Source organism: Symphalangus syndactylus, chromosome 4, assembly GCF_028878055.3.
Source record: "Symphalangus syndactylus isolate Jambi chromosome 4, NHGRI_mSymSyn1-v2.1_pri, whole genome shotgun sequence".
Taxonomy (NCBI): domain Eukaryota; kingdom Metazoa; phylum Chordata; class Mammalia; order Primates; family Hylobatidae; genus Symphalangus; species Symphalangus syndactylus.
In genome coordinates, this window is record NC_072426.2 from 23,545,833 (window position 1) to 23,560,850 (window position 15,018).

The following is a 15,018-nucleotide window of genomic DNA, read 5'->3' on the forward strand; positions in this document are numbered from 1 at the left end:
ATGCCAATCCAGGAGTCAATAATTTTCTCTGTAAAGACCTAGACAGCTAATATTTTAGGTTCTAGAGATCCTATAGTCTCGTCACAACTACTCAACTCTGCCATTATAGCGCCACAACGGATGTAGTAAATAAATAAACCAATAAGTACAATTGTGATGCAATAAAACTTTATTTATCGACAGTGATGTTTGAAATTCACATAATTTTTGTTATGTGACATTATTCCTATTTTGATTTTTCTTCCACTATTTAAAAATATAAAAACAATTCTTAGCTTGTATCTAAGTACAAAAACAGGTAATACAAAAACAGGCCATTGTTTGCCAACCCTTGCGTTAGAAGGAGGCATGATAATCAACACAATACTTTTCTTGTACTTACCTCAGTGTTTGGAGCAACTAAGGAAAATTCATGAGACAGATCAAGCTTAATGCCATCGAAATTTATTTCTGAAGGCCTTGCAATTGGGTCAGCACTAAAAACATAAGATGGTCGAGGTACTCCCTCTTGATTAAAATTAGATTCCATTCTGCAAGAATAACGGCAACTTCTTTAACAAGCTTCATAAGTCAGCATGTAAGCCACCCACACTTTCAAAAGTCTAGCCCACTACTTCCCTCCAAATAACTAGATTTTAGAAAAGAAAAGCATTACATTGCTTCATTTATAACACAATGCCCTACAGGAAAGACTAAAGATCAAATTATATTTACAGACTCTGAATCTAATAATACTGAACACAGCCTACTATTTTCATATAATATCCATTCAAAGAGGTTTCATGAGTACAGGTAATCTGTAAAGACGGTATAAAATGTTTACTCTCACCCTGAAATCCTCTCAAAACTCAAATAGTAAGGAGATCACAGAGTAAATTATAACCTTGTGTCATCTACTTAGTGACTCCTGTAGAATATTACTTACAGACTTTCTTTTAGCATTTAAAAGTTAAAACTCAGTTATCTGGGCCTGGTGCGGTGGCTCACGCCTGTAATCCCAGCACTTTGGGAGGCCAAGGCAGGTCGATCACGAGGCCAGGAGTTCAAGACCAACCTGGCCAAGATGGTGAAACCCCGTCTCTACTAAAAATACAAAAAAATTAGCCGGGCGTGGTGCCAGGCACCTGTAATCCCAGCTACTCGGGAGGCTGAAGCAGAGAATTGCTTGAATCAGGGAGGCAGAGGTTGCAGTGAGTCGAGATCACGCCACTGCACTCAAGCCTGGGCAACAGAGCGAGACTCCGTCAAAAAAAAAAAAAAAACTCAGTTATCTGAAAAATTACTTTCAATTTCAAATTCAAGTAAAAAGTAAAATAATATATGTAAACACATTCAAAACAGTACCTGACACATCACAGGTTTTAAGTTAAGTAGGAATAATGCATCAGTAAACTATTACAATTGAATTAAACATCAAATCACTAAACTAAAAGGTAAACTTAAGGATAACCTTAACTAAAAAATACTAACATTCTAATATTTACTGAGAATCTACTAGATGTACAATACCAGAGACAGGGGGAGGACTCTGTGCTGTTTTTTTGACAAGATTAAAAAATATCTAGATCAGTGACTCCCAAACTAAGGTTCCTAGCCCAAGAAAGTAGTAACGACCATCACCCACAGGTATTATATAAAATGAACCAAAGATGGCCCTTGCATAATAGCCCTAAATTGTAAACTTCTTCACAGCTGGTAGGGATCTTAGCTCAAAAGCCCACTGGATCAAGGACCATAAATGTTTGAAATAAAAATTAAAAAGCCTACAGCCGGGCGCAGTGGCTCACTCCTGTATTCCCAGCACTTTGGAAGGCCAAGGTGGGTGGATCACGAGGTCAGGAGATCGAGACCATCCTGGCCAACACGGTAAAACCCCGTCTCTACTAAAAAATACACAAATTAGCCGGGTGTGGTGGCGTGCACCTGTAGTCCCAGCTACTAAGGAGGCTGAGGTAGGAGAATCGCTTGGACCCAGGAGGCAGAGGTTGCAGTGAGCCGAGATCGCGCCACTGCACTCCAGCCTGAACACAGAGCAAGACTGCGTCAAAAAAAAAAAAAAAAAAAAAAAAGGAAAAGCCTGCTGGGGCGCCAAACTCAAATTCTGAAGCATCCATTTACTTTCAATACGGCCCAAAATAAGCATATTTTTAGCGATTTAGAGCCTGCCAGGTTTGAATGCCCCATGAAACTGCACCCAACATTTGCCAGACACATAAAACCTGGGATTATCAAGACCCCCAAGCCACTGCTGCCTTTGAGAGTTCTATGATCCAGAGACTCTCCACTGTGCAACATCATTTAGGCATGTAAGCCCCTCTATGATTCTTTCCTCCCCTACTCCCCATCCCCCTTGCCCTCTTTCCCCTCTGGATGGCGGCCCCTCACCCTGGTCTAGAAAAGGTCCCACACTGAGAGGGATTTCCTTTGCGTACAATCCTAAGTCCTTGTTTATTCCTGCCACCTTGTTGTCAATCTTTTTCCTTGATCAGGCTGAAATTCCTAAACGTATCACAAGAACATAGTTGACTTTTTTCCCCTAAATTGCAAAAGGACTAAGGAAAGCGCTCATCTAGATCATGGGGAAGGGGGTGCAGAGGGGGGAGCATCTGCAAAACGTTAAAGTACCGGCTTGACATTTCATAACAGAGTTCATGGAAATGCCCAGAAAACTAAAAAGCACCTGTGGCTTCAAATAATAATTTTTGGTTTAAAGAAAAGTGTTGATAAATCTTTTAAATTGCTGAATTAAAAAGAACATTCCTATGTACTAAAAGCAGTTATAATAAGTATTTGTTCATATGTTCATTTTTCAATGAACAAACTACTTCCTAGCATTTCTAAAAGTGTTGAGACGTACTGTAACTTCTTGCAATTTTAGATGACTTCTACTTATACATGGCCTTCCCAACTAAACTGGAAACTTCTTGATGGCAAGAACCTTGTCTTATACCACTCTGTATCCCCTATAACAAATTCAGCGACTTATGTAGGGATAAAGACTACCTGACTAATGACTTAAAATAATGGTTATAAAGAAAATACTCCTCCAAAAAAAAAAAAATCGGTCCTAGTCTGTAATATTATCTTTCGTGACAGCAGGCTTCAAGACCTCATTCTCATTTTTCATTTCAAAAGGCTGCTCTGACTGGAAAACTGCATCTTTATCTTCTCTCCAATAAGAACCTACAATTGGAGACTTTGGTGAAAAATAGTAGAATCTGTTACTGAATGAGGTTTCTGAATGTGGTCTACAACACACAGCCTCAAAAAAAAAGTCTTCACAACTAATCGATGAGTATTTTATGTTATTTTTACAATTTAAAATCTGGAGTCTTGGACATGTAATAAAATAAATACACTGTTACACTACCTAACCCATAAGGCATGAACTTCTGTAAACTAGTACTTTAGCAAGAAATATTAGAGAACTGTGCCAGACAGGCACAGAACCAGGGAGCGAATCGAGATGGAGAAAGCCTTCTAAACTGGGGAATGACAGCAGTCACTGTGCCGCAAACTCTTCAGCCTGGCACTACAAAACCCTAGGAGGGCAAGCCCCAAGCACCAGTAGGAGTAGTCTGGAAATAAGTGCACAGAGGCCACCACAGGGCTCCCCCCGAAAAAAGGCCGTGTTACCTACCAGCCGAGCAAACTGCTCATCTCAGAGCTTCAGAAAACTAGGTGTGGCAAAACAGGCCTGTTCCTCAACAACAGAAGCAACAACAATAATAATATTAATAACTGCAAACATTTAGTACCTACTGTGTGCCCGCACTAACAACTTTACACATTACCATTTAATCTTCACAAAAGCCGAAAGAAATAGACACTTTATTGCAGCCTTTTAACTGATAAGAAAACTAAGGTACAGAGAGAGATTAAATGAATTGTCTTGCGTCACTCAGCTAATAAGCAGTGGAGGCGTGATTTAAACCCTAACCGAATTAGTATGACTCAATCCTCGCTGCGTACCCAGTGTTCGCATCGCTCCGCAGCCCAGTTCCTGACAGTAACCTCCACGGGGGTACAAGCCCTGTCGGAACAAGTCCACATTGCCAAAGCCGTTTCCCCACCTTAGGCCCCATACATGCGCAGTCACCCACCTCCTTCCCCACACCTTCCCCCGGGTCACCTCCTCACCTGCAAACCTCGCCTGACTAGCAGGACCCGCGAGCAACACTGCGACGCTACCGTTTTCAAATTCAAACAATGGCGGCCAGGGCACCGCACTGAACGCTGGGAGTGGGTGGGGCGTCCGGAGCTCCGCCAGGGAGCGTAGGCGGCTCGCGCTGAGGGCTTTCCAGTGGCTCCCGGAAGAAGCTCTCCAATATGGGGGCGGGTCTTGAAACGCGGTCAGCCAACGGGCGGAAGCAGGCGTGGGTCGCCCGGGTGCCGACGGTCTCGTTTGCCTCACAGCTCGGCTAGCTGGGCATTAATAGTGCCCTTTTTCGCGGCTGTCATAAGTACCACGCTGTTGACTGGGACAACGATCTCCGATTCTGTCCTCGAGTCAATAAAGATGTGGCGAAGGCCCGAGGTGAGGCCACTGCCACTACACTTAGTCCTGCGACTCCCCTAAGGACGGGCCGAGGAATGGCGGGCTAGCCACTTCCCAGTCCTGTCCCTACGGGGCCGAAAAAGGCTCGGCATCCCGGGATCCGGAGGGTCACTTCCCTCGCTGCATCCCCATTGTGCAACTGCCAGTCCAAAAATTGATATAGGTAAGCTTATGAAAGCTAAAACTAATGAATGCAAGATGCTAAAACAATTAACTGAAAGGTTGTGGGGGAAGAGGATGTTAGTATCTCAAAGAATCACACTCTACAGATCATTTCTTATTATAAAGGGAAAATAGAATTTTACACTGAAGAGATTTATTAGACATACCTTAGCCAAGTGAAGATACATAGCATCGCTAGTATCACCTGATACTATTTGTGCTAGAAATGTTTGACATTAATCATGAGGAAACAATCAGAAAAAAACAGAATATAGAACATTCTACAAGACAACAGGCCTAGGCTCTTCAAAAGTGTCAGTGTCGTGACAGGAAAAAGAAAAAAACGAAGTGGAGAATTGCTTTAGTCGAGAGTCAAAAGAAACCAAATGAAATTTGTGAATCTTGGTTGGTTCATAGATTAAAAAAAAAAAAAAAAACTTCGAAAGACATTTGTGGACAACTGGGGAAATTTAAATATGAACTACATATTAGATGATACTGAATCAGTTTTAAATTGATTGCATGTGAGAATTAATTTGTGATTAAGTGAAAGAATGCCTTTGTTTTTGGAAGGCGGTTGCTAAAGTAATTAGCAGCAAAGTGTCACAGTGTTTGCAGCTTACCTTCAAAAGAGATGGCAAAAAAATAAAATAGAGAAAGCAAATGTGACAAAATATTAGTAATTGATGAATCTAGGTGAAGGGTATAATGGTGTACATCGTACCAGTCTCGCAACTTCCTAAAATAACGGATTTTCTAAAATAAGAGGAGGGGGAAAAAGGAATAGAATTCTGATCATTACCATGGCCTCCCAGGTCCCGCGCAATCAAGTGTCGGCCGACCTCACTCCCTACTAACTGTACAGTAAGTTGATCTGCTCTGGATACCTCAAACACCAGCTTCTTTCCAGCATGTATGAACCTTTGCATGGGTTGTTCCCTGTACCTGAATTCTCTCTTCCCTATTCAACACGTGGCACTTCCATTCATCATTTACATTACGTCTAAAATAGTACCTTCTTAAAGAAGACTTTCCTGACTACTGTATCTCAAGTGAGCACTCTTTTTTTATTTGCAGATTCAATTTCCTTTTTATACTTTTTACAACTAGCAATTGTTGTTGTTCCTCTACCCTATAAAATGTAAGTTCTGTGAGTAGAATAACCGTATTTTGTTTGGTCGCTAATGTATCCTCAATGACTCTGTAACACAAGACAAGCAAATCAATATTTGTTGAACAATAAATGAAAGCTGATGTGGCTGGGTAGAGACCATGGGGAGGAGTCAGGGGAGTGAATCTGTAGGCATGGGCCAAGGCCAGACCCTGTAAGCCTTAGCCACGTTACTGACTTGAGTATTATGAAATGCTTACTGGATAACCGGTTTTAAGCATGGGCATGGTACAATCCAATGTGCATCTATCTTTTGAAAAGGTTAATCTCCTGGAGAAACTAGAGGCAGCCAAGGAGGATGCCGTTGAACCAGTTAGGAGGCTGTTGCAAGAGATCCCAGGAAAAGATAATGATAATGTAGACTTGGAAGATGGCAGAGGAGTTGCAGAAAAGTGTCCAGATTTTAAAGGTATTTTTTCTGACGTTTTTCATTTCAGCACCAGCTGCTGGGTTTTTCCCTTAGGGAGATGCAGAGCCAGCTTGATTGGGAAGTGCTTAAGATTTAGTACCCATTCCAAAGAATTCCATCTGTGCCCTTGAAATGAATATTAACGTAAAATGAAAAATTTTGTAAGTTACGTCAAGCTGATTTTCTGTCCTGGCCACAGTCTCTACTGTTAGTAATAGCTAACTTTCTTTATGCCAGGTAGTATTCTTAGCACTTTATATTCATCTAATCCTAACAGTAACTCTGTAAGGCAATTTGTTGTTGTTATATCCAATTAATAGAAGAGGAAACTGAGGCATGGAGCTAGTAAGGAAATAGTAAAGGTATCTACTAAATAGAAGTGTTGAAGATTAAATCAGGTAATAGTGTAAAGTATTTATAAAAGTATCTGGCATATGTTAAATAATAACTTGCTTCAATTTATATAACAAACAGTGAGACTGGAATTTGAATCTGGGTGATCTGGCTTCAGAGTCTGTGCATTCTTTGGCCTCTCAAAGTTTGGATACAACACCCCTGGAATTCTCTTAAGAAAATGCTAAGTGCTTAACTCCTCCTGCAAAGCCATCTCTAGAAGCAAGACTGAAGCAACTCACTTTTCAACCCCAAAATAATACTTTTGAGTATGTATTAATTGCAAAGGTTTAAATAACAAGTTCAACAAAAATTTATCAGCCACCCACTAAGTGACAGATGTCTCCACCTTTGAGAGGCCCTTAAGAGGCCTTCATCTAAAGCAGCCCTTCTCAACCTGGGATTTCAAGAGACAATTAATCCCTAATACCTTTAGGCACCCATTGTATATAATGTATTAACTTCTTTCATATACATCTAGAATGACACTGGTTCTACACCATCCTGAAAATAATTTTTTTATCTCCTGTGGTTCATATGGGGAAATCCATATGCAAAGTATTTCAAAACATGACCAATGCTGTAATAGAAATGAACAAGGAGTAATGGGAGCAGAGTGAGCATAGCTTAGAAGTAATGGCTGTGAAGTCAGACTTGAGATTGAGTATAAGCTCAGCCACCTATAGGGCTCATAAAATTGTTGTGAGGATTAAAATAGCATATGTAAGTTATTTAGTATAATCCTGGCACATAGTAGGTTTCATAATGGTAGTAATATTTTTTAAATCTGTTTATTAAGTCATTAGAATGCAAACTCATTACTATCTTGGTCCTCTATAGCCCCAGCATCTAAAACCGTACCTTGCACAAAACAAGTACTCAATAAATACTTTTTGATGTAATAAGGGACGTCTACTAGGGAAGATTTCTTAATGTAGCATGTAGGCTGAAGAAAATGATTGGGATTTGCCAGTGAATTGCAGGAGGCCATTCCAGCCCATGGAAAGCTGTGAGACAATGATAAAAAGAACAAGAGTTCACAAAAGATTCCAAAAACTAAATACCTACTTCAGCATGACTGTGAACATTAGCTGAAGTGGATAATGGCAGGAGATAAGAAAAGTAGGCAGAGGCTAGATCATAAAGGGCCCTATATGACATGCTAAAGAAGAGCTAGAATTATATTCTGTAAGGCCTAGGTTTTGCTCAGCAGAGGTATGGAAGGAAGAGTGTAGGAAGATAAGAAAGAAGGATTGAGTCTTATGTCTATAATACCAAAATCTTACAAAGTGCAAATCAAGAAATGAGACAACAGGATATAGAAGTTTAAGCATATCATTTCAGTGTACAAAGGTAACCAGTACAGGAAAAAATATATGTAACTATCTAGAGCTAAGTGCTTGTCTGTCTTTGTAGGAAGTAAATAGATATCTGTAATTGATACATGAAGAAATAATATTAGGAGGAGCATATCATTTAAAGATATAGTATTTATAGTATTTGGTATAGTAATTGCCAAAAATACTAAAATTATAAGAATAGTTGCCCCTGGAAAGCAGGCCTGGAGATGTGAAAGGGTGAGATTTTTTATTATAAGATCTTTTTGAATTTGTAATAAACATTTTTTAAAATTTAATGTGTCCTAGCTAGGCTTGGTGGCTCATGCCTGTAATCCCAGTGTTTTAGGAGACTGAGGTAGTAAGATTGCTTGAGCCCAGGAGTTCAAGGCCAGCCTGGAAAACATGGTGAAGCCATGTCTCTACCAAAAATACAAAAGTTAGCCAGGTGTAGTGGTGTGCACCTGTAGTCCCAGCTACTTGGGAGGCTGAGGTGGGAGGATGGTATGAGCCTGGCAGGCGAAGGTTGCAGTGAGCCAAGATCATGCCATTGCACTCCACCCTGGGCAACATAGCCAGAGCCTGTCTTTAAAAAAAAAAAAAAAAAAGAAAGAAAGAAAATTTAGTGTGTCAGAAAAAAAAAAAGCATTTCTTTGTTAATCATTTACTGTGTATTAGGCTATGAGATCCCATTACCTCCTTAGTGAAGGAATCTGACATATTTTTCTGGTTTGTAGTTTGTATGTACAAAGTTTTAACCAAATGTAAGCTGTCATGGTGATTTTTCTTCAGAGTCAACTTGACTAGCTTTTTAGCCTCAGGAAAAAGTCAGTTGGAAAAAAAAAAAAAAAAGGTTAGCTGTAAAACAGCCTCAAACAGGTCCTTTAGGAGTTATTCCAGAAGAAGGCATTGTTATCATAGGAGAAGATAGTTTCAGGTGTGTTATTGCCCCTGAAAACATTCCAGTAGAACAAAATGTGAATGTGGAAGACGGTGATATTGATGATCCTAACCCTAGACCAATGTGTGTACATCTTAGTTTTAAAAAAAAAAGGTAAAAAAAAAAAAAAAAAGTTTAAAATAAAAAAAGTTCATAGAATAAGAACATAATAAGGATATAAGGGAGGAAAATATTTTACCCAGCTGTACAGTGTGTTTGTATTTGAAACTAAGTGTTATTACAGTCAAAAAGTTAAAAGTAAAAGAAATATAAAAGTTTATAGAGTAAAATTATATATATTATATGTAAAATATATAATATGATAATATATAATGTATTCTCAATATTATACATTTCTCATATTTACTAGAATTTTTTTTCTTTCCAACTTGTATTTTAGGCTCAAGGGGTACATGTGCAGGTTTCTTACATGAGTAAATTGTGTGTCACAGGTGTTGTACAGATAATTTTGTCACCCAGATATTCCACATAATACCCAATTATTTACTAGAATTGAAACACTTCTGAATTATACTAGCTGTAAATGAAAAAGAGTCAAATTCTGGAAAATATTTGAGGGGATTTATTATGAGCTAAATATGAGTGACCAAGGCCTGAGACACAGTCTCAAGAGGTCCTGAGAACATATGCCCAACGTGGTTGGGTTACAACTTGATTTTATACATTCTTGAGGGGCAGAAGTTACAGGCAGACGTCAATACATGTAAGGTGTCTATTAGTTTAGTCTGAAAAGGCAGAACAACTCGAATAGGGGGTGGGCAGTGCAGGGAGACTTCCAGGTCATAGGTGGATTCAAACGATTTCTAATTGGCAATAGGTTGAAAGAGTTAAGTTATTATCTGAAGACCTGGAATCAATGAAAAGGAATGTCTGTGTTAAAATAAGGTGTTGTGGAGACCAAGGTTCTTATTATGCAGATTAAGCCTCCAAGTAACAGGCTTCAGAGAGAATAGATGGCAAATGTCTCTTATCAGACCTGAAAAGGTATTATGTAAGATCTTTAGTTAGTCTTTCCTGGGTCAGGAAAAGATCTGGAAAAGAAAAAGGATTGACCGGGCACGGTGGCTCACGCTTGTAATCCCAGCACTTTGGGAGGCCGAGGCGGGCCTCGGCGGATCACAAGGTCAGGAGATGGAGACCACGGTGAAACCCCGTCTCTACTAAAAATACAAAAAAAAAAATTAGCCGGGCGTGGTGGTGGGCACCTGTAGTCCCAGCTACTTGGAGAGGCTGAGGCAGGAGAATGGCATGAACCCGGGAGGCGGAGCTTGCAGTGAGCCGCGATTGTGCCACTGCACTCCAGCCTGGGCGACAGAGCGAGACTCCGTCTCAAAAAAAAAAAAGGAAAAGAAAAAGAATTATCTATAGAATCCTTTTCCCCACAGGAGACAGCTTTGCAGAGCCATTTCAAAATATGTCAGAGAAATATATTTTGGGGTAAAATACTTCAGTTTCTTTCAGGGCCTGCTGTCATGTGATGCTGTGCAGGAGTCAGGTTAGAATTTGGTATCTTAATGGCGTGAACCCTGGGGGGCGGAGCCTGCAGTGAGCCGAGATCGCGCCACTGCACTCCAGCCTGGGTGAAACAGCGAGACTCTGTCTCAAAAAAAAAAAAAAAAAAAAAAAAAAAAAGAATTTGGTATCTTATTGCTACAAAGTGTCTGTTTTGCCAGTCTTAAGATCTCTGTTTTATTTTTAATGCTGATCACTTGTGCCTGAATTCCAAAGGGAGGAGGGTACAATGAAATATGCCCAACCACCGCCCTTCCCATCATGTCCTGAACTAATTTTTCAGGTTTACTTTGGAATGCCCTTGGCCAAGAGAGGGATCCATTCAGTCAGTTGGGGGGTTTAGAATTTTGTCTTATAGAACTGTGCTTTACTGTTTATAACAGTCCAGCCAAAAGGACTGCTGTTAAACCCAATAGAAAAAGAAAGAAAGACTTAGGAGTGAATCAGTAAACTTCAGGCGTTTGTAACAGTTCATATTAGACATTTGAGGAAGATCTAAACAAATCTGGGGAAGATGAGAATGAGGAAGAAAAGCTGGCCTTCCAATAGGAACTTATAAAAGAGTATATGAAATAAGGCTCAAACCACAGAAGCTTAAAAGTCATGAAAAATGCTAATGAATTCTTTCTAAATTCTAAATTAAAAGAAACATTTTATTAGAATGTCTAAAATGTGTTTTAATTCTGAACTTGATTAACAATTCTGAGTCACAGTTGGGATGTACAATTTTCAGAACAGTTTAGAAACAAGCAAACAAAAAAGCCTTTTAAATGAGTGGATATTTAGGGAAAACTTGTGGGAGTGTTTGGGACATTTGCAGTGAGCTCTTTCATTTTTCCTGATTGCTCATTGTGAAGCAGTAAGTAACAGGCAGTAAGTACCAAACAGATCATTTGGTACAAAAAGAAAAATCTGTATTCAATAACTATAAATTTAGGAACTATAACCTCTTGCCACAGCATCTCCATGTTATTCAGCATTGGGGCTCAACTACTGACTGTGTCAATCAAATAAGAGTATCAGGTTCCTGTGCTAAAAATATTCCAGCTCAAATCATCTTGGCAGACAATACCAGAAAAAACAAACATTTTTCTGTCTATTAAAGTGACCAAATGTTAGGAGACTAAATATAAGCAGAAAAGACAAATAATAGCTGCATAACCTTGAGCAAAATACTAACTGAGCCTCAGTCTTTTAATCATTAAAATGATATTTTTAATGCAGGTCTACAGTCTTTACTCTGCAATTCCAAAACAGGACAAAAAACAAAACACTGTGAAACCCAAAAGTGTTTTTGTAAGTTTGGCACCAGGATTATATGCCAAAGAAAACCTACCGTGAACAAATATGAAGCCTCTATTGTCTCAGCACTTGTATCCATAAGTCACACATGCCTCTGCTATTTGCTGACATTTTCTGACTTGGGGATTAATTCTATGGAAAATGTTGAAAAGAGCTAAAGATATACCTATGGGTAACAGAAGAAGAAAAGGAAGCATCTGTCTTTATCAATATCTCAGAAAGTGGAGTTATTGCTGAAACTTGATGGTGGTATGTTTGTGAGGTGTCTTACTGAAGAATATGGTATGGGAACCACCACGATATATGACTTAAAGAAACAGACAAGTTGTTGAAATTTTATAGTGACAGCAATAACCAGGAACTAATGAAAAATAGAAAAACATTGCACAGAGCCAAAAATGAAGATCTTGACCCTGTGTTGATTGAATGGATTCGACAACAAAGAAGTAAAGATACACCACTGACTGGTTTGTTGGTCATGAAACAAGCTAGAATATACCATGAAGAACTGAACATTGAAGGAGAGTGTGAATATTCAGGAGGCTGGCTGCAGAAATTTAAAAAGTGTCTTGGAATCAAGTATCTTAAAATCTGTGGTGAAAAAGCTTCTCCTGATGATGAAGCTACTGAAAATTACATTGATGAATTTGCTAAGGTAATATCTGATGAAAATCTTAGCCCTGAACAAATTTACAGTGCTGATGAAACAGCTCTGTACTGGTGCTATGTTCCTAGAAAAACTTTAACAATGGCTAACAAAAGAGCAACAACAGATGTCAAAGATACCAAGCAAAAGTTAACTGTTCTTGAGTGTGCTAATGCTGCAGGCACACACAAGATAAAATTGGCAGTGATTGGAAATAGCCTATATCCAAGGTGTTTAAAAGGTGTGCATAATTTACCTGTACATTATTATGCACACAAGAAAGCATCAGTAATGGGAAATGTTTTCCAACTGGTTTGATAGGCACTTTGTGCCAGCAGCATGAGCTCATTGCAAACTGGACTGGAAGACAATTGCAAAATTTTATTGTTTTCTAGATAACTGTCTGCACGTCCCCCTCCTGAACATCTTGTGAAGAAAAATGCTTTTGGCATTGACTTTCCCCCCAGTGTGACGTCTGTAATACAGCCTTGTGACCAAGGAATTCTACGCTCGGTGAAGAGCAAGTGTAAACACTTTTTTTAAAAGCATCCTTGCTTCCGTTAACAGAGGCCTGAAAATCCAGGACATCCTTAAAGAATTTAGTCTTAAGGATGCCATGTACACAGTTGCTAATGCTTGGAACAATGTTGATAAGTCAACATTAACAAATGCTTGGCACAGACTTTGGGCTACAATTATGTTTGAAAATGACCTAGCTGATGAAGATTTTGAAAGATTTCATGACTCTAATGAGAAAACAATGGTAGCATAACTCATTACCTATGCCAAAAGTTTATCAGTCAAAAGTGTACATAAGTTAGAAGAAGCTAACATTGAAGAAATGGTTAACATTGAAAATGATGAACCCATTGTGCATTCTAAGAGTGATGGGGAAATTGCTGAGATGGTATTAAATGCAGATCAATATGAAGTAGTAGTAATAATGGTAGTAGTAATGATGATGACATTATGAATTTGGGTGAAAAAAGTCTCCATAGATCATATGGTGAAAATGTGTGACCGATTAATTGCTGGCCTTGAACGATGTGCATTTATCAGTGAGCAAGAGCTGATGACAATTTACTCAGTTAAAGAAAAACTGCTTAAACAGAAACCTGTGTTAAGGAAGCAGGTGAAACTGGGAAAAGTCTTTAATAAAGCTCTCTGTGGTAATGCCGCTTCATCTCTTGACAATCCTGTTTCTGGCTCATCAGATGTCCAGCTCCAACCTGGTTTCATAGGCAGTGGTAATACTGGAACAACCTCTTCTCCAAGATTCTCAGGCAATCAAAGGTAATGAACATTCATTGCATGTATATGTGTTATGGGTTAGTTTTCATCAGTATAAGTTTTAAATTTTACTTAAAATTTCCTTAGAAATAAGAAGCTTTTTCATAAGTGACAAAACACATTAAAAGCTTATGGTATGTGTGGTCTATATTTATCTTCCTATTTCATTTACCAATAAACTTATTTATTTAAAAATGTTATTTACCAATAAATTTACTAATATATTTTTGTAAATAAATTATAATATTATTTATGGTTTTGTTTCACTTAGTGTGAATTTTCATACATTTATTTTCAGAAATAGTAAGATTAATGTGTTTCATTACATAGTACTGTCCTGTACCCATTTGGAATGTTACAAAATATATGCAGTTTATGTACTATATTCCAAAGGATCCCAATTTCATCCTGAATTCCAAAAAATTCTCATTCCAAAATACATTTGGTCCCCAGAGTTTTAGATAAGAGATTATAGACCTGTGATTCTTTTTTGTGAATGATCCAGTGAAATGATCAATGTAAAATGTCTCACACAAAGTAAATGCCCATTAAGTGTAGTTGCTATTATTAATATTCCATTACTCTACTTTTAAAATGTAAGACAAGCTTTTTCTGACATTGAAGTTAGCAAGTTGACATAGCATAGGTAATGATATGCATTCTTCAAGTTTTATTACTCTAAGAGATGCTTTCGCAATGTGCTGCTGATAAAGTGTATTGGAGTATCTCCTAAATCTTCATCCAAGAATGGAAACATTTTGCAAATCAGAGGATAGAAACTGTTATGCTACATCAAATTAAATTATATGTTGATAAAATATGAACACATCGTTAGCCCTTATTAATGAAAGAAATATAATATTTTTATCTGCTGCTAACTATTCCCTCAGCTCCATGTGCCACAAGCACCACACAAACAATAATTTAATCTCCCTTGTGAGCAAAGATTGATTTTTAACCCTCTTTGTATAATTTCAGCTACTATTATAAGACCTTGAACATAGCTGAATACATAAAATTGGTATTCTGTTTTGTAAAGAAAGCTGTTATTAGCCTGATGAATGTGAATTGATTCCTGTAGCCTGGTCTTCTTTGTTTTGTTTTGTTTTTTGTAATGTTCGTTCATTTAAAATATAAGATGTGTTGCTTTTCTCTCATTATAAAAGGCATACGTCGTTTTTGTAGAAAACATGGAAAATACAATTTATAAAGAAGATAAACTCATCCGTAATGTGACAACCAGTGATATAATCACTCTTAACATTTGTGTACTTTCA

General features: G+C 38.3%; 2 protein-coding genes across 13 annotated transcripts in view; one reads left to right on the plus strand and one right to left on the minus strand.

Moving 5' to 3' along the window:
- KIF20B (kinesin family member 20B) overlaps nucleotides 1–4,248 on the minus strand; it is a 70,496-nt gene extending 66,248 nt beyond the window's left edge. For 6 of the 10 annotated variants that reach the window (XM_063637878.1, XM_063637877.1, XM_063637873.1 and 3 more), the window contains exons 1-2: nucleotides 4,141–4,242; nucleotides 383–530 (exon numbers count right to left, since the gene is read on the minus strand). In XM_063637878.1, coding sequence (XP_063493948.1) covers nucleotides 383–529 — 147 coding nt within the window. In that variant the 5' untranslated portion in view covers nucleotide 530; nucleotides 4,141–4,242. Of the gene's footprint in view, nucleotides 1–382; nucleotides 531–4,140 lie in introns of all 10 variants that reach the window. The other 4 variants (XM_063637874.1, XM_055274249.2, XM_055274254.2 and 1 more) reach the window with 3 other exon arrangements.
- Nucleotides 4,249–4,355: 107 nt separating this feature from the next.
- The window catches only part of PANK1 (pantothenate kinase 1), a 125,007-nt gene continuing 114,344 nt past the window's right edge, over nucleotides 4,356–15,018 (plus strand). Inside the window, exons 1-3 of one of the 3 annotated variants that reach the window (XM_063637879.1) lie at nucleotides 4,356–4,721; nucleotides 6,153–6,300; nucleotides 11,728–13,744. The gene's annotated coding sequence lies outside the window, so the exon portion shown is untranslated. The remainder of the gene's footprint in view (nucleotides 4,722–6,152; nucleotides 6,301–11,727; nucleotides 13,745–15,018) is intronic. The other 2 variants (XM_055274261.2, XM_063637880.1) reach the window with 2 other exon arrangements.